This window comes from Cupressus sempervirens, chromosome 8 (genome assembly GCF_028749045.1).
Source record: "Cupressus sempervirens isolate cs-2001-9-10 chromosome 8, ASM2874904v1, whole genome shotgun sequence".
NCBI lineage: Eukaryota > Viridiplantae > Streptophyta > Pinopsida > Cupressales > Cupressaceae > Cupressus > Cupressus sempervirens.
Genome location: NC_143125.1, coordinates 745,393,199 through 745,412,778, shown reverse-complemented (window position 1 = coordinate 745,412,778; position 19,580 = coordinate 745,393,199). Strand labels below are relative to the sequence as shown.

The window sequence follows — 19,580 nt, the reverse complement described above, 5'->3', positions numbered from 1 at the left end:
TTTGTAGGGATCCAAAAGTGTATGAACCTAATAAAAAACATCATGATGTGGCACACTGCCCTCCATAGTGACATATGAAATTGTTCACCTGATCTTGGCTTATCAGTGTTTGGAGAAAAGATTGAGAGCCGCGGGGAGTCAGATACTGCAGGGCCAGTTTTGTTCTTTCGATTGGATCGCCTCCAGAAAACTCCAGATGGCATACTTTACCTTTAAACTCATGCAATTTGACGTTACAGAAAGCCTTGCCGAGTGTAGTTTTCCCCTGGCCTGCTATTCCACACAATCCTGCAATATGGATTTTACTTTTTTGGGGCTCAACTTTGTCCACTATGAAATTTGCTACCTCCTGCAACCATATTACCAATAAATATACTAAATTCATATTTCCTATGCATATATGCCTAACAGTTCAAGGTAACAAAAATAAATGAATCGTAAAAAAGTGGCTCAGTGATCACGTGTTTTCACCTGGCACATTCGTGCTTCTCCTTGCATACCACGGACATGATACCTTGGGGTGGGTGTCGGAAGATTTTTCCTGATTTCATCCACTATTTCAGCTCTGAACTTCACTTCATTTTCGCCTTCTTTAAACTTTAACCCATTAATTACTCCTACAACTCCTAATGCACTGTGCCATTTGGCCCGCACTTCCTCTGATATTCCCTCGAGTATTGTCCACTCTTCATTCTCAGGCGTGATTTGCTTCAGGGCATCGGTTTCTATCCTAAAGAATACGGGTAAAATTGTGAGTTTCGGATGTGTATGTGCTTCGGAGAGGTATCTCTCCACGGAAGCAGCGAGTTCTAGCATGGGCCACTTTGAATGGAGGAATCTCTGTGAGAGAAGCAAAACTGATACATTGCATGTCTCGATGGCCCTAAATATACGAGCGCCAAAACGGTCTGCCACTGGCAAGCAATCACGATTTTGATCGAAGAAGGAGGACACGCCTTGGTTTGTCAGGTCTTCGTTTAGTTGCCTCACAAATTCTTTCTGCTCGCCGCTGTGACTGAGAAATGCATCAAACTTCTGACCATCATCACTGTTAATCAAATTAACCAGTCGGCTTAATTTTTTCATTTTTTGGGGAATAAAAGACGGTAACGTTCAAATAAAATGCAGCTCACCTAGCTTGAGGGTGGTCGTTTGTGCGTGAACCTTCCCCATTAATCGATTGAGTGGTGCCGGTCTGATCCATCGGAAATTCTTCTTCACACAATAAATTGGAAAGAGATCATGAGGATACATGGATAAAAGCACTTGTGAAGACAAGTTGCCACTGAGTATCTGTATATATATAGACACGAGAGCGCTTAGGGCAATTCCAAGACATCTCTAGGTCATATATATTTCCATTTTGCTATGAAATTATAAAACAAAATCAAAATAGCACCTTTCATTCAAATATAAATAAACAAAAGTAGTCCATTTTGTCTAACCATAAAGGTCATATAGAGCTTTCAGATTTATCAATTTAAATATTAATACGAACAAGATAGATAAAAATTTAGGGGGTTAATTATAATAACTGATTTTAATATTCATGGTATAAATAACTAGAAATAAATAACTTGATATATAAATTAGAAATAAAAAATAATTAAATTAATTGTATTAAAAAAATTTGAGTTTTAAAAATTAAAAAGTAAGTTTCAAAATGCTATTAGATAAGTGATTGTATGTTTTATTTAGGTTCAAACATGTACTTATGGAAGTTAACCAATCTTCAAACATAAAATTATCTTTCATGTTAATGAATTGTGTGAAATTCAACAACTATAATTTTCTTGTCTTGATATGAAACTTAAATCTCAATAAGGACTAATGTTATTTAAAAATAACTTTAACAAATTTATATAATTACAAAAATTATTTTCTTCAAATAAAAATTTAGACAAACTGATTAAACAAGTTTAGAATTATGATAAAAGATAACAAGCAAATATGGAATATGTAAATGATTATTTATAGTGTTGTATGTTGTTATATGGAGCCTAATAAGACTCAAAAGTTAAATTGGTGAGATTACCCTCATATTGATCTACAAGGTTTGGGGAAAATGCCCCTTGTAGGGTTCTGGGGTTGCTCCCCATTGCAATATAGGGTGGAGTTGATGGAAAACACCCCACAGTGGTTTTCAAGAGCATCACCACTGAAAGTTCAAATGACTTTATTATTGTAAAGTGGATCAACTACTATTGTTCTATTGGACAACTTATTCTAGCCTTGATTTTGTAAGTGGCAAAAAACTTGTATAAAATGGCTTAGGGTTAGGGATTTCATAATATATGATTGGGTAGCTTCTTGCAACAAAATTAATGAATAAGGGATTGCGGATTGAAACTTGATTATAATCACTAGATAATAAGAATGTAATGATTTTAATTGTTTGAATATAAAGTCCAATTTTTAATTAATTTAAATTTGTGCAGAAGATTCTTATATTTTCCATGGGTTAAGAAAAGATTGTTAGAGGAATATATTTTAGTCAAAATTTGATATTCTAAATTTGATTATATTGGATGAAGATATTATATGTTTTTCTTCAGCTTTAATTATGTTAGAGGAAAAATAATTTTCAATATTTTTTAACTGCCAAGGAATTATCCAAATATTATTATTATATATCTTTATATATAGTCATAGAATTAACCAAATGTTATTATTGTATATCTTTATGAAGAAAGATGTGGCAATCCAATGAAGATGATATTTTAGTCTTTTCATCAAAGAGAAATATTTGCTCTACAATTATCTATGCATGTGCATTCATTTAGTATTGTTTAGGATTTCCATACTATTTTCTCTTGTCAATCCAATTACACTACATTTATCATGGGAATTTAAAAAGAAAACTTGTATAGATACAAATATTTTTACCACAACAATTATTGTTGTTGTTGAAACATTGGCTCTTGGAGTTCATGGCTCCATCAAATAAATACCTAGCGAAATTGTTCCCAAAGTATTTCACAAAGTAAACCCTCTACTACTCTTACTGTAACTGTTACAAGCTAGAGTTGTCGTTGCACCAAAAGATCGACCTGTTAATGCCTAATACAACCACTAGACTTATAGAACACAAGAGGTGGTTAAGCCATGTCACAAATCCCGAAGGGGAAGGCTGCCAATTAGTCCAACAATTCCCCCCTTAGAATTACCCAATTTGATTCAAACCTGTGACCAAGCTCTAATACCACTTGTTACAGGCTAGAGTTGTCGTTGCACCAAAAGATTGACATGTTAATGCTTGATACAACCACTAGACTTATAGGACACAAGAGGCAGTTAAGCCATGTCATAAATTCCAAAGCAGAAGGCTAGAAGTTAGTCCAACAGTAACATTTCCTTTTCCAAATCTTAACAAAGCATGTGAATGGCTTGAAAACTTCACTTTGATTGGTTGTTTTGTCTATAGAATTCCTCATGAAAATATGTTATTGGATTGGGTTACAAGATTGTAGCTCCCTCATGGGGTTCTCCTTAATGGCATCCAGAACCTCACCAAGGAGTTATTTTTGTTCCTCTTTGGAAGCCCTTCACACATCGAGGGTGTTCTCAAACATGGCTCATAGCTTGTTCATACTTCCTTCCATGTTTTCCACCCATGGCTAAGAAACTTTGTAATCTTCAATGACATGAAACTCAATGCCCTACTCTAGGTAAATTTTCTTAGTTTTCCCTTGCATTGTTGGCCTTTCTTACCAAATATTGCTTAGACCTTAGGTTAGTTTTTTTACATGGAGCATGAGCATTTTTACCATGCTTACCTTCAGAATATGGCTTTTCTAGAAGTTGAACCTACTCACAACCTTAGAAAAACCATTAACATTCAAATTAGTGTAAAAAAATGTACACAGTATGTCATGCATTTGAACTCTCCCAATACATTTTTTCAATGTTACTATGTAGATCACAAAATTGAGGATTGTCCTTTGGATGCTAAAAAAATTAAGCCTCCTTATGAGGAGTTAGGAGTTTATCAAGGAGTAGAGCCTTCAAAATAAGATGACAATTGGACTGAAGTGGTCCATAAGGAAATAGAGCCCATAGTTTCTTATCCAAAGCAAGGCTTTCCTACTTAAGCTTCACCATCCTAGGCCCCTTTAGTTTTTAACCTTGATAAGGCCATTTCAACCTATTTATCATAAGGAAAAGGTCCATCAATCATAGAGGAGTCCACCCTTTCTCATGGTTCCACAATGTAAACCAAGGTTCTACAATGATCTTCATTAGATAATATAGTCTCTTTGCATCGCCAGTCTTATAGACCACCAAGACATGATGAGATCAAAGATGAAAGGATAGGAAAGTGATAATTATTCCTTGTAGATCTTTACCCTACTTTCTATTGAAGATCATATTTTTTGCACAACAAATTCTCCTCACTTGTGTATGAAGACACCATAAATGATGGGGTGTAGAGCATTTTCTCTCCTAGAATGTAAGGCATCTAAATAACATCACTTGAAAATATTTTAATCATGATATTTCATGTGATTGGTTCCCCCATAAATATGTTATGTGTATCTAGGAAATAAAGTTGAATGGATTTAATCTTACAACAATATGTCATGTTATTTGGCCTCAACTTAGTTTTGTCATCATCTCTTGAAGTTGGTAGAGGAGGGGTGGTTACCCTATTAGTGCCACAATGGAAAATAACAATAATAGATTATGCTAAAGATGCCATGCATAGGCTAGAGTAGATTCCAATCAATATTAACAATAATTATTTTGGTACCATTAATATTAATACCTCAACTGATGCAACACAAAGAGCTTATCTCTAGCGATGGATTTATGACTAATTGCTTATGGTCACTTGGGTTTTGTGTGGTAACTTTACTATGTTTGAAATGGAATAAGATAAGGATTACATTTCACCATTTTATCAGATAGCTAGTGAGACTCAATCTTAGTTTTACATGCATAATAAATTGGGACTTTATCATCCTAATACCAATTGGCACCTCCAACATGCAATTTGGCACACATGGGGAAATTTTAGGGCCAAATCTAATGGAGTATTTATCCACCTTGATTATGCCATGATCTTATCTTTATCTTTTACATTATTTGGGATGGATCAACTCTTTCCAATTTTGCATTTATTTGATGTTACTCTATCAAACAATTTGCATTTATTTGATGTTACTCTATCAAACAATTTGCTACTCCATTTTGGAATCCATGATAGGGGGAATTATTATGTGGTTACCTTGGAATGTAACCTGCAAGCAATAAGGAGGATATTTTGTTTGAAAACTCCTTTTATGTCCTTTTTATAATGTCTTTTTTTCAATTACAATCTTATGTCTTATAGGGCCAAGTACCCACACCTTAACGGACCTAACTACTATCTTATTTTATTTATATTTACTTCTTCTTTTTCTACCCATTTTCTCATTGTTGAAACGTCTAATGATAGAACATTTCCTTTTAGATGATGATAAGTCTCTTCATATTTCTATTGTATGTGTTGTGGTGTTTCCATCCTAGTTGAACTTGGCTCCCATACCATGTCATTTTCAGGATTGTTGCAAATGTACTAAGTATTGCCTATCGGTATGTGTTTTCCAAATGGAAAAATCTCTTGTATTTGTAATGGACATGTGTATTTATTAATTATATAATTTATATAATAACAAATTTTATATATATATATTGAAGATAATTGGTTAATTGTGTATTGTCTTTGATGTTACACAATATGTCATATCTTTATCAGTCAGTGTATGTCAAGCTCACTTGAACAATGAAGATAGTTTCTTGTGTCCTTCAAGCATTCCAGTGTTTTCCAAGTTCAGAAGGTAGTATCTACCAAGTTTACTCAGGCGTCAAAGAAAAGTTTGCAGAAGTTGAGTGTTAACCAAGCTCACTCAGGTAACGAAGGAAATGTTGGATGGAACTAATGTTACCCGAGCTTACTCAGTTACCAAAGGAAGTTAGCAAAGATTTAGTATTAACCATGTTCACTTGGTTAACACAGGAAAATTATTTGTGAGTTAGTGTCTACCGAGCTAATGAAGGATTTTCTTGTTTTGACATATTGAGTTAAATTGATTTGTTTGTTGGTTCTAGTTAACTGAGGAGATGAATATTAATTATTCTAAGTTGTATTCAACCTGACTTGACAATGCATAAGATATAAACATAAGGTCAAGTTGAGGATTGAATGTGAGTAAGTGTATGGAAGAATAGAAGATGTTAAGAGGAAGTGAATTAGAAGGATAAACAAAATATCCTTAAGGAGTTGCAAAGATATATTTGATCAAGAAGGATCAAGTATTCAAGCCAGAATTGAGATCTGTTTAATCAACAATTCAGTTGTATAAGAAATCAGGTCATCTCATTGTTACTCTCTAGCCATTGTAGCAATGATCTAAATCTCTTAACAAAGTTGGCTTAACAGCTATTTGTAAATCCTCTAACAAGGTGGCAATTCTAGATTGAAGTGTCTACAGACCTCTAACAAGGCCACTCCTAACATTGTGACTAAATCCTCTAACAAAGTCACACCTAACATTATGTTTTGTAACCTTTAACAGGGTTGGATCCTAAGAGGGCTTACTTCATAAGAGCGAAAATTAGTAACTAGTTGTAATTGGTGGTTTTTTCCAAATTGGGTTTCTATGTTAAATCTTGGTCTCACTTGTGGTCATGCCATTTCTTTCATGTGTATGCAACTAGGTTAATTAAAGTTAATAACAAATAATATCTTAAGATTTTCATGTTAAGCATTTTTCGAGCTACAGTTGTTATTTCAGTGGTTACCAAGTTACAACACATTATCAATATTAACTGAGTGCCTATGTGTTTGTTAAGCAACAATATTTTTCAATTAAGTTTATGTTTTGTCTTGACATCTAATGGATCTGATATTTATTTTAGTGGTTACTGATTCACCCCTCCCTTCTTAGTTATTCCTCTTATATATCCAACAATTGGCATAAGAGCTTTTGGTGCTTGTAGAGGAGTCAAGGACCTAAGCTAAAGATTGGGATGTCTTACAAAAGGGAGATCCCTAAGTTGAACATAGATAACTTCAAGGCATGGCGGGAACTCATGAGAACACATTTGGCAACCATTGGAGATATGGGCCTAATGTACCTAAACACCAAGTATATGATACCTGCTAAAACTATGACTGTTGAAGAAATTGTAAAGAAGAGTCATGACATTATGATGATTAATATTGCTTCATCTCTCATCTATGTCAAATTTGATGAAGTCAAAGACTATGGAACTGCTTATGAGATGTGGATCAAGATGAAAGCTATATATGGAGGAGATGATAATGTAAGAAGAGCTAAAGCTGAAAGTATTAGAGGTTAGAAATAAAAATAAGAGAAGATGAGAACATTTCAAAGTACAGTGATAGGATCAAAGCCAGTGTTTGTGCAATCAAAGCTTCAGGAGGAAAGATTGAAGATGAGATAGTGGTAAGTAAGTTTTTTAGAACACTTCTTCCTATATATGCAATCAAAGTATCAATAATTCAAGAAATGAGATGCAATCCAAAGAATGATATACCATTGGATGTAGTAGTTGGAAGATTGACATCATTTGAGCTAGATAACTATGATAATTATGCTCCTAGTTCTAGCAATCTTGAGTTTGCATTTGAAGCCAAGTTGTCACTCAAGAAGAAAGCTAAAAGGTCAAAAGGAAAACAATCTGAAAGTGAAGAGGAAGAAAGTTCAGACTATGATCTTGAAACTATTGAAACATTACATGCAAGAAGGTATCCCAAAGGAAAAGGAAAGTACAAAGGTAAAATACCTTTAATCTATTTTTCTTCTGAAGAGGTTGGTCACATTGCTACAAGGTATCCAAACAGAGAAGACAAAGATGAAAAGAAGCACAACAAGTTCAAATGCAAGAAGGATTTCAAGAACTTCAAGGACTACAAGGACAAAGGTAAGAAGTCTTGTTTTATGGCTAAAGATTCAGATAGTAGTGATGATGATGAGATGGTCTTTATTATTGTAAACGATGAGTTTAATGATGAAGAAGATAAAATAGCATTATTTCTCATGAACTAGCAAAAATGATTGATGGATTATTGATAGTGGTTGTTCATATCATATGACTAGTGACAAAACAAAGTTTGAACATATGGAACACTATGATGGTGTACGTGTGAGATTTGGAAACAATGAACCATGTTTCATAAAAGGAAAAGGTTGCATCTCACTAACCAATGAGCTTAGATGTGATAATGCTTATTGGGTTGAAGGACTAAAGCATAATCTGCTGAGTGTGGCACAATTGAATAACATTGGATTCAAGGTAGAATTAATGTTCATGGGAAGGTTGTGCTGCTAGATGGAAAAGGGAATCTAGTTGGATCTAGTAACCAAACAAAAGGTAACTTATTCTACCTAGATCTTAGTGAATGTTCATGTTTCATTGCTCAAGTAGAAGAAAGTTGGTTATGGCATAAAAGGTTATGTCATGTGAACTTTGATAACTTAATCAGGATAAGAAAGAAAAAACAAAAGAGTGAGAGGTATTCCTAGTTTGAGAAAACCTAATATGGGCATATGTTAAAATAGTCAAATTGATAAGATGGGCAAGACAAAAACTATCATTCTGAAGAAGTCTTGGAGCTAGTTCATATAGAGTTACGTGGATCTATTGGAATTGAGAGCTACAATGGAGATAAGTATTTTATTTTTTTTGTTAATTATTATTTTAGAATGATGACTGTAATGTATCTAAAAAATAAGTATAAAGCATTTCAAAAGTTTAAGTGGTATCTAGCAAGAGTAGAGAAGAAAATTAAAAAGAAGTTGAAGTGTTTGAGATCAGATAGAGTTTGTGAATTCATTTCCAATGAATTCAATAAATTTTGCATTGAAAGAGGAATTAAAAGACAGGTATTAGCCCTTGGTACACCACAAAAAAATGGTATACTTGAAAAAAGGAATAGATACATCATGCATTGTGCAAGAACTTTAATAATAGAAAAGAATATTGCAATCAAATATTGGAAGGAAGCAATCAATACTATAGTACATACCTTGAATAGAGTACAACGGAAGAAAGACTCAAATCAAACTCCTTATAAACTATGATATGGATACAAAACTATGTAAGTTACTTGAAAGTATTTGGTAACAAATATTATATCTTAAAAGAATCTAGGAAAGGTAAATTTGATGTCAAAGGTGATGAAAGCATATTCCTAGGATACTCCTACAGAAGTAAAGCATATAAATGGTTGAACTTATTGACTCACAAGATCATACAATGTGCACATGTGAGAATTGATGAGTTTGCAGAAAAGACTGAAAAAGAGAGTAGCAATGAACCTAAGGATTATAGAAATTTTATCTAATATAAACCTAATACATTGCCAAATCTAATTGGAAGTCAAAAAACTTCACCTCCCAAGTCCCCAAAATCTCCAGAAGCTACCAAGTTGCATCCAGTGCAACCCAAGTCACAGTTTGAAGGACCTAAGTCCCATTCAAAAGATATCAAGTTGCAACCAAAGAAAACCAAGTCTCAAGGACCTGAGTCACAAACAATGGGACTTAAGAATGATGCAAATGATCATGGCAAGGCAAGTGGAACAAGTTCTAAATCCCAATTAAGTAAGATAAGATAATTAATTAAATTACAATTCCAATAGCACTATCAACTCACAGTCTATACAAAACTTCACACAAGTGATACTAAAACTTGCACACTCGTTGATGTCATCATCTGACTATCCTATATCACTATTTGACTGTGCATCTCTTCATTACATCTCAGAAGTAAGATAGACAACAATCATCAAGAACTACTTTCGCAATACTCTGTCTCTAAACTACTCTCTGTAAATCAGGTACAACTATCATACACCATCTACTTAGACTTTGTGCACTTAAGAACGTCATCAAGATACTATGTTGTAGATGTCCATAACTGCACATGACCAGACAATCAAACCATTGTTTGTATCGTCATGATCTTTGTCTGCTACTCTGCTAGTCATTATAGTAACAATGCTATGTTGACATCAATGACAAACACAATCATGAATGCAACATATGAATACTCTCCAATGCTTAGGATACCCCCCAATGTACTATCATCATCATTCATGCTAACAATCTCCCCTTTGGCATTGATGGAAATATATATAAAAAACATCCAAGTGTGAAGAATACCAAGTAGTACTTTATTGTTGCTTCTATCCTCATCTCATGCATATTCTCCCCCATGCTTTAGGAAGTGTTTTTCATGCATTTTCTCTTCCCCATTGACATCAATGTCAAATGTGTCAATCTCAATACCAATTGTTAAATACCAATTGTCAATCAATTGCTCTAAGTCATTAACAACTCAAGTGTCCAAAGACATTGTTCAATACCAAATATCAAAATACCAAGAGTCTTCAATGACTCAATACATACCAAATACTCCCCCATACAGGAAGCATCATCATTCAGTCTAGTCAAATAGTAGTTCTTTGTACCATTGGACTAATGTACTCTCTGCATCAACTGTTCAAAAGTAGGCAGGGGCATAACCCCAAACATACCTCTTAGGTATTCAGATGTATCTTTGGGCAACGACTTTGTAAAGATATCTACAATTTGATCCTTAATACTTACATACTCCAATCTGATCTCCTTTTCTACTTGTTTCTTTCTCAGCACATGACATTTAATGGATATATGCTTTGTCTTAGAATGTAATACAAGATTTTTAGACATGCTCATTGTACTTGTGTTATTATAGTAAATGATAATAGGTTATTTGATCTCAATTTTGATATCCTTCAACATTTGCTTCATCTACATAACTTGATTACAGTTATTTTCTATTGCAACATACTCTACCTTAGCAGTGCTCTGTGAAATACAATCTTGCTTCTTTCTCAACCAAGAAACCAATCTTCCTCCAAGAAAAAATTCTCTACCACTGGTGCTCTTTTTGTCATCCATACTACCTGCCCAATCAACATTAGTATATGTGCAAAGTGTGAAATCACTTGATCTGTCATATGAAATTCCATAATCAGATGTCCCTTTCACATATCTAAATATTGTTTTAACTGTTGCAAAATGATATTCCTTAGGATCAACTTGAAATCTAGCTACAATTCCAACTCCATTTTCTATATCTGGTCTAGTGTGAGTGAGATATTGCAAACCTCTAATCATTGATCTATACTTCTTCTACTCTACTTCAGTTGTTTCATATTTGTTGGATAACTTGTGACTAGTTATCATAGGTGTGCCAATAGGTTTACAAGCTTCCAAAACAAACCTTTTCAAAAAATCTTTTAAATACTAAGCATGTGAAATGAATATACATCGTTATTCTACACAATCTGCAAGCCTAGGAAAAACTTCATGTCTCCTATCATGCTCATTTCAAATTCATTCTTCATCTCCTGAAAAAATTTATCACTAGCTTCATCACTACCTCCAAAAATGATGTCATTAACAAATATTACAATGATCAACAAACCATCTTTAATTTCTTTTAGATACAAGTTACTGTCTATCGTACCTTTAGCAAATCCAAGCTTTGCCAAATAATTGTCCAACCTTTTATACTAGGTTCTTGGTGCTTGCTTTAGACCATAAAGAGCTTTCTTCAATAAGCATAGCATATCTTTGTTTTCTGATAAAGGAAAACCTATAGGCTACTCAATATAAACCTCTTCTTCTAATTCTCCATTCAAAAAGGCAGATTTGATATCCATCTAATAAACCTTGAATTTATTGTTCATTACATAAGCCAAGAAATTCCTTACAACTTTCATTCCTGCTACAGGTGCATATGTTTCCTCATAATCAATGCCTTTTTGCTATGAATAACTTTTACAAACAAGTCTAGCCTTGTTTCTCACAACTTCACCTTGCTCATTCATCTTATTCTTGAAAACCCATTTTTTTCCTATCACATTTTTGTCTTTTGGTCTATCATTCTTTATTATTTGATCCAATTCTTGCTTCATTGCTTGGATCCAATGATTGTCTTTGATTGCTTCATCTATGCACTTAGGTTCAACTTGAGATATCATGCATATCTCCTTATTTTCTTTGTTTCTTGTCATAACACCTATGTCTTTACTTCTAATTATCTACTTGGGAGGGTGGATCCTTGTCATATTTTTGTTTGGGGTAGGAGTTGACATCTCAATTCCTATCTCTTCTCTAGGTTTAGAACTCTATTCTCCTATATGCTCAAAAGTTAGCACATCATTCTATAAGTCATTGTTAGTCTTAAACAAAACTTCAGCATTTTGTTTAACAATTGCATAGTTGTTTTCTTCTTCGCCTGAATTATAATATATCACATTTTCTTTTATTCCATACTTATCAATCCTTACATTTTTGCATTTAACTATTGTCTTAGTTCTATAGTTGTGCATATCTGAGCCTTACTTTTCAAAGAGTAGCCAAGAAACTGTTAGTGAACGGATTGTCTTCCAAGAAAATACATACAAAATCAATCTAAATGCCCAGATGAGAAGACTAAATCAGCACAAACAATTGGGTCACTTCACTATTGGAAGAGTGTAAATGCCCTCTGAATTTATCTAAGTACAGCTTCCCGTACATGATTTACAATGAATTCAAATATGGATGCTTTTAACCAAAAAGCACAAAAGGTTTACAAACATCTATCCATAGACATAAAATAGACATGGTAAAAACTAATCTAATTGAAAGAAAATAAATAGTAAATGACACACAATTCATCTACCTGAATGCTACATTACAAAGAGAATGAAATCAAGGAATATATTTTCCATCCTCTTGAGATAGTGAAGAATCAAAGCTTTAAAGATATCTTGCAATCAAAATGTATTCAAGAAACAACAACATTCAAATGCATTTAGAAGAAACTAAAAGCGATACAAAGATCACATTTAGTGGAAAGAAAACTACCCAAACTTCAAGTTTTGATATGCAATTATCTTCCAAATCTCCCTTCTTGAAAGCATATAAAATAACAAAGATCCTATTACATAGTTGCATCAAAATCACTATCCAAAAGAAAACTAAAATTCTCTCCCCTGCATTACACTTTGAAAACAAGATTTCCCTTTTTCTTAATACAAAGTTTAGAAAAATAACATCTCTGCTTTTCGCAACCCAAAGTCTGATTTCTTTCCCCTTCGGGTGAACTCTCAAAACTGAGAAAAACTGGTACCACTAAAAACTCCCTCTCCTATTACACAAAGTCCATCATCCAAGAAAGAAGAGTGGAACCCGTTCTTCTCCTCGTTTCCCATATTTATTACCAAGCTTTCCCAGTAATCTTTCCTTTCGGTTTGAATAACTGATTTTTGAATCTTGAAAATCCCCCTCATTTCTCTTTTTCTCCCATAGATATAATGTTTAATTCACAAATAAATATTAGTTTACAACTCTAGTGACCTATGTCCCCCTAAGTTGTAATACATTGTATCGGGTTTATATCTGTCTGTATAGGATTGTCATATCTCTATTTCATTATAATAACATGCATCATTTCTTCTTTATATGGCCCAATTAGTGACACTACGTATAGGAGACTATGGATAGTGAGATAATTGCTCAAAAGTTTTGGATATCATGCTGATTGATTCCTAATATTTCCCTTGTCGTGCCATTTTGATGCAGAACATGCAGTTATGACTATGCCTCAACGACTTTTATCTCTATTTTTAATTTTATTCAGATGGCTCATTGCAGTCATGTGCGGGGAGTGAGGTTAAGTGAGTGTAATGTGATTCATTTCATTGTTAGGCAAGAACTTTTTGACCAGTAGTTTAATACCAAGATGTTCTGCCATTCTTCCGCCATAGACTAAAGCCTCACAATCATCTGGGCCCCAAAGAAAAGCAATGCAATGTTGTGGGAGACACTGGAAGGTGCTAGCTAGGATTGACCCCCAAGACCTCTGTTTACTAGAATGCCAATAAAGCAAGGAGCATGCTTCAATACCTTCTAGTTCACTGTCCTTATTCCAACATTTACAGACTCCAAGACTCCATCTACACGTTGGTATTTATTGAAGACTAGAATAATCGTTGTGACTCTCTTTTCTTCTGCAACATTGCAAATGTTTACATGCATGTCTTGGAATGCAGAGATTTCAGTCATGGGTCTTATTGCAAGCATCATAAAAGCCACAGTTACTACACTACATAGCAAAACATAAACCAATATAACTAGACTCTTTCCAGAGCCTGACAGAGTAACAACAATTGCTAAGAGAATCAATGCTACCACATCGTTGACAGCCGTTGCAGACATGGAATCACAAAGCACGATAAGCAGAATAGAGTTGCCACGTAGTTGATACCATGAGCAGATGACATTCATGCTCTTTCTTTTCTCATATGCATGGCCTCTAAATCGTTGCCTCCTCCTATTTGACTGGTGCAGAAACGAATGTTTTAGTTTGGCATAGGGCACGGTAAAGATATTATCCTCCACGGTTGAAGACTAGTGACCTCGTGTTTTAAGGTGTGTATAAGAGCATGAAGATCGAACATTTTTCTGCCTTTCCTTGTGACATGGAGTCCATGAGGGACTGCAGGTGATGTTCCTACCATTGGCATTCATTGTATCCAATGATAATGTGTTGCACAAAGTGTCCCTGGCTATCGATCACGATTGTGAGCCTTCAAACTTTCTTAATGAAGTGAGTGGGGCCTAGGAGTGAGGTCTAGATATACTTCTCACATGTCGGATTGTATTACACTTGCATAGACCATTGATGATATCATGATCCACCTTTGTTCAAGTACCTCTACGCCTCCACAAAAATTTATGTTTTCCCAATGAGTGAGGTGATCTGCGGGAATATATGTTTGTGAACATTTTTCTAAACAATTTATATACCTTCATCATGCCAATCTCTATGCCACACCTTATGCTTTCTCTTTCTTGAGGAACCTGAGACTTCAAACTATGAGCTCGAAGTTATCAACATAACTTTAGCCGTTATCATCAATTTTCAAACTTTATGACTTGAAACTAAGTCTTTACACATTTCGATAGGAAAACTATCAAGCAATCCATGTGCTTCACCGTGGGATTATATTCCAAACTTGGAATCAATGATAGTATCAGCCTCACTATTGCAATTGAGGTCCCCAAACTGGCATCGGGCTCATGAAGGAATAAATTTGTGATATGCCTTAAGTGTAACATCAAACAGCCCGATGGAAATGTGGGTGAGCATCTTATATTTATGACCTTCTACATTAGAGGTATTCGGGCCCAAGTTGATTTCAATGAGAAAGGAAAGGACTGAGGTGCCATGGTTTGATATATCTTGTCAAGCAATTAGTGAACATGCCCAAACAATGACATAGTGTATCTCTAATAGTGTTCTCGTTCCTCACAATGAGAAAACTGCTTTGCAATGAGGAGTCTTTACTATAGGAAGTTCATGTTTCCATTAAGCTTGAGTGCATTTGTGCTTGAACTTGATGAGAGAGTCTACCATTAAGACTGATGCTCGGCTATAATGATTTTGTCACATCATGAGGAACCTATACCGTGTTTCTTTTGAGCCATTCCATGCACTCAGGTTAGTTTAGGTTATATAAGGATATATATTTCTTAATCTCTCTTTTAATAAACCATGATTCTATTACTGCTGCTAGATAATGATTCCTTCATATAGCTTCCTTTAGCCTCATAATTTGCCAACATCTGAACTAATCAGGATGAACCACATCATTTCTTCTTTTTACTACATTCCTCCAACTCTCATCATGTGGGGTGTTAGCAACAGAGTCAGGTTTGTTCAACCCTACTTTCTTAGTACAACTTGAATGGTGAATTTTGACCAATTAAGTCTAAAACATGCATCTTGATCTCTTGAACTTAATTTTAAATCAAATCATGAGTTCTTATGCAATTTGAATTGTGAACCTGGACTTCTAACTAATCATTTGTGCCTCTAAAATTGGAACAAAAATCTATGGGACTTGATCCCCTAATTCTAAACTTTCAAACCAATGAATCTGAATTTTGAACTTTGGACTCCAAATTTTGAAAACTGAATCTACATTTTGAAATTGCATTATAAACTTTTTAATTGAACAACTAACTTGGAACAAGGAAGTCTCTTGACCAAAATATGAATCACTGAACCTGAGGTTCTCACCATAGCCTTGCACATTTTGGGCACCATCCTCTAAACACATCAGTTGTGTCACATCAAACCACTGATTTTGGTTGAAATACAAAAAGAACTTTCAAAATTGTTTAACTACCAGAACCATTGAACCACTTCGAACTGCCTTGAACTATGGTTCAAAGGAGTTCGAGATCATAAACTAAAAATTTAAATACCAGGTCCATATTGGATACCAATAGAAACATACCTTCATCACTTCTTGAATCAAACTTACCAATTTCATTGTCTCTCATAATATAAGATTTGCTCCCAAATATCCTGAAATGTTTGACTGATGGTGAATTTCCAAACCATAGTTCATAAGGTTTTGTGTTCATACCTTTTCTAATATGTACTCTATTCAGAGTATATACTATTGTATTCACTACTTCTCTCTAGAATGTCTTAGAAATGTCATTTTGAAATAACATTGCTCTAGTTGCCTCTGCTATAGACTTGTTTCTTCTCTCAACAATCCCATTTTGCTCAAGTGTTCTAGGTGTAGATAGTTGTTTTTTTATTCCATTTTCTTTGCAAAACATGTTAATTTCTCTAGAGGTAAATTCTTCTCCTCTGTCAAATCTTAAGCACTTAATCTTATCATCAAATTCATTTTCATCTTTACTCTTAAATATCTTAAAGTTCTTAAAAGCTTTAAATTTCTCTTTAAGAAATGCTACCCACATCATTCTAGTGAAATCATCAACAAAAATTATAAAATATCTTTCACCATAGAATCCTCTTGTTCTAGAGGGACCACTCAGATCTATGTGAATGATCTCTAGCTTCTATGTGGTAGTAAACTTCTTACTAGGGAATGATACTCTTTTCTACTTAGCTAAAATACATTCCTTACACACAACATTAGTAGGCTTGACAATCTTAGGAAAATCTCTAACTACAAAAGTGCTACTAACCTTCACAATATTATCAAAGCTTATGTGATAGAATCTTCTATGCCATAGCCAACTGTTATCCACTAAAGCTACAAAACACGCAATCTCGGTAGGATTCAACTGAAATACATTATCCCTAGATCTAGTTGCAGTTTTAATCATCTTTCCATCTCTATCTTTGATAGTGCAGGTTTTCTTGGTAAATTGCAACTAATAACCTTTGTCCACCAACTCTCCAACACTCAACAAGTTATGCTTCAATCCTTCGACAAAATAGACATCATCAGTGTTAGTTTTACCATCAAGAGTAATGGATCCAATTCCTATTATATGATAGTTTGTATTGTTACCAACTCTAACAATACCTCCATCATGATTCTTAAACTTTAAAAAATTATTCATATCACCAATCATGTGATGTGAACATAATGTGAACAACCACTATCAATTATCCAATCAAACTTCTTTTCCACTTGGATAACCAAAGCTCTTTCTTCTCTAATTTTTCTATCAAGATCATCTTCCTTGATAGCCACAAATCTTTATTTATCATTACTCTCACATTAACCTTTCTCATCAAATTCTTCATCTTCATTTGCATATAAACAATTTCTATCTCTATCTCTTCTCCCTTTATACTTTTTCTCTCTTTTAGGACATTCAAATGCATAATGACTAAATTCATTACAAGTCCAACATTTAAAGATTTTCTTACCATCTTTTTATCTTCTCCCTAGAAGGGCTATTCCTTCCTCAATCTTCTTGTCTTCATCAGCTTTGCTGCTACTAGCAAAATCTCCACAGGTGCTTGCACTCCTTGTCAAATTAGGTCAAATGTTTAGGGCACTAAAGGTTGTTTCGAATCTTGCAGTAGATTGCCTCGGATCTACTTATGTTGATTCTAATCTTCCAAGTAATGTTTCCTTAGTGAAATCTTTAGTTCAAGGCATCATTAGTTAAATCATTTGTGTTATTGGCTTGAATGGTGGTGTCAAACTTTTCAAGATCTTCAATATGACTTCATCATCTTCCTTGGTTCCACCATGAGACTAAATACCTACAGCCATTTGCGATATTATGCCAATATAACTTCTTATAGATCCATCTTTCATCATTCTAGCATCATGAAACACGCATATCTAATTTTGTGATCTCATTCTTTTTGCATGATCATCACCTTCAAAAGTAGACTCTGAAGCTTTCCAAATTTCATGAGATGCTATAAGTGATTTTTCCTGATTGTACTCATTCTCTAGAAGTGTTTTCAGTAGGGCTTCTCTTTCTCTCATGTTACACATGAATAGATCTCTCTTCTTCACTACAACCTTCAAGATCTTTTTTAATGATTGTCTTTTGACTTTTTCTCAAGATCCAATATCCTAGACCCATGCACAATAGATGAGTCTTCATTTTCTCCTTCCAACTATCATAGTTGATCCCATCGAATCTTGGACTAATATTTCTGAACATATTTGCCATTAATCTCCCAAAATTTTTAAGCCTTTCCTTCAAGGACCTAATGCTCTAATACCAATTGTTAGAATATATAGTCCACTAATATAACTAGGGGGGGTGAATCAATTATATATAGTCCACTAATATAACTGGCGGGGCGGGGGGTGGGTGTGGTGGTGAATCAATTATCCGAATAATATCACAAATAATAACTTTAAATAATCTTAACCATACGAGTAATGTAAATTGAAACCACAACAAGATACTCTTCATCAGAGGGAAAACCTCGATGGGGATGGTACCCATAGGATGATGTACTAATATAAATATTCTTTCTTAGAGGATAGACCCTATTAGGAATCTATTACAACATTCAGTACATATGAGTCCCTATTAGGAGAATTTGAATCCCTGTTAGGAGATTACAACCCTGTTAGCAGTTGTGCCAACCCTATTAGGAGTTGTGGAAGGCTACTGGACCCACTGCCCAAATAGCTCCAAGGGCAAGACCAATGAACCCACTGTCCAAATGATCTCTATAATATTCCTTGCAGAATAATAGAACTGAATTGTACTTCTTTCCTTTGTCTCTATCCTATCAATCAAACTTCTACTCCTTCAAATTTTGTAACCAGATCTCAAACTATAGATCCAATAATCCCTTGGATTTCTTACACACATTCAATAAGCACTCCGCTCCTTTTTACAATTTGCACTTGAACAATGATCTAAATACTCGAAAAGTTACAATCAAGGACAAAATATTTCCTTTGTATCATATCTTCATAATAATTCCTTGAGTCGACCTTGAGGCTTTCCCAATTAATTAAAATAAGATAATTAATTGAATTACAATTCCAATAGCATTGTTGGCTCATAGTCTATACAAAACTTTACACATACAATACTAAGACTCGTGCACTCACTGACATCATCATCTAACTATCCTTTATCACTTCATGACCATGCATCTCTTCATTACATCTTAAATGTAAGATGGACAACAATCATCAGGAACAACTTTCCCAATACTCTGTCTTTGAATTTCTCTCTATAAATGAGGTACAACTTTCGTATGCCATTGAC

General features: G+C 34.2%; 1 protein-coding gene across 1 annotated transcript in view; it reads right to left on the bottom strand.

Moving 5' to 3' along the window:
• LOC149544570 (uncharacterized) overlaps nt 1-19,580 on the bottom strand; it is a 56,369-nt gene that overhangs the window by 27,439 nt on the left and 9,350 nt on the right. The window contains exons 2-4 of the mRNA XM_089795190.1: nt 1,134-1,215; nt 472-1,048; nt 89-349 (exon numbers count right to left, since the gene is read on the bottom strand). Of these exons, the coding sequence (XP_089651316.1) occupies nt 89-349; nt 472-1,048; nt 1,134-1,215 (920 nt within the window). The remainder of the gene's footprint in view (nt 1-88; nt 350-471; nt 1,049-1,133; nt 1,216-19,580) is intronic.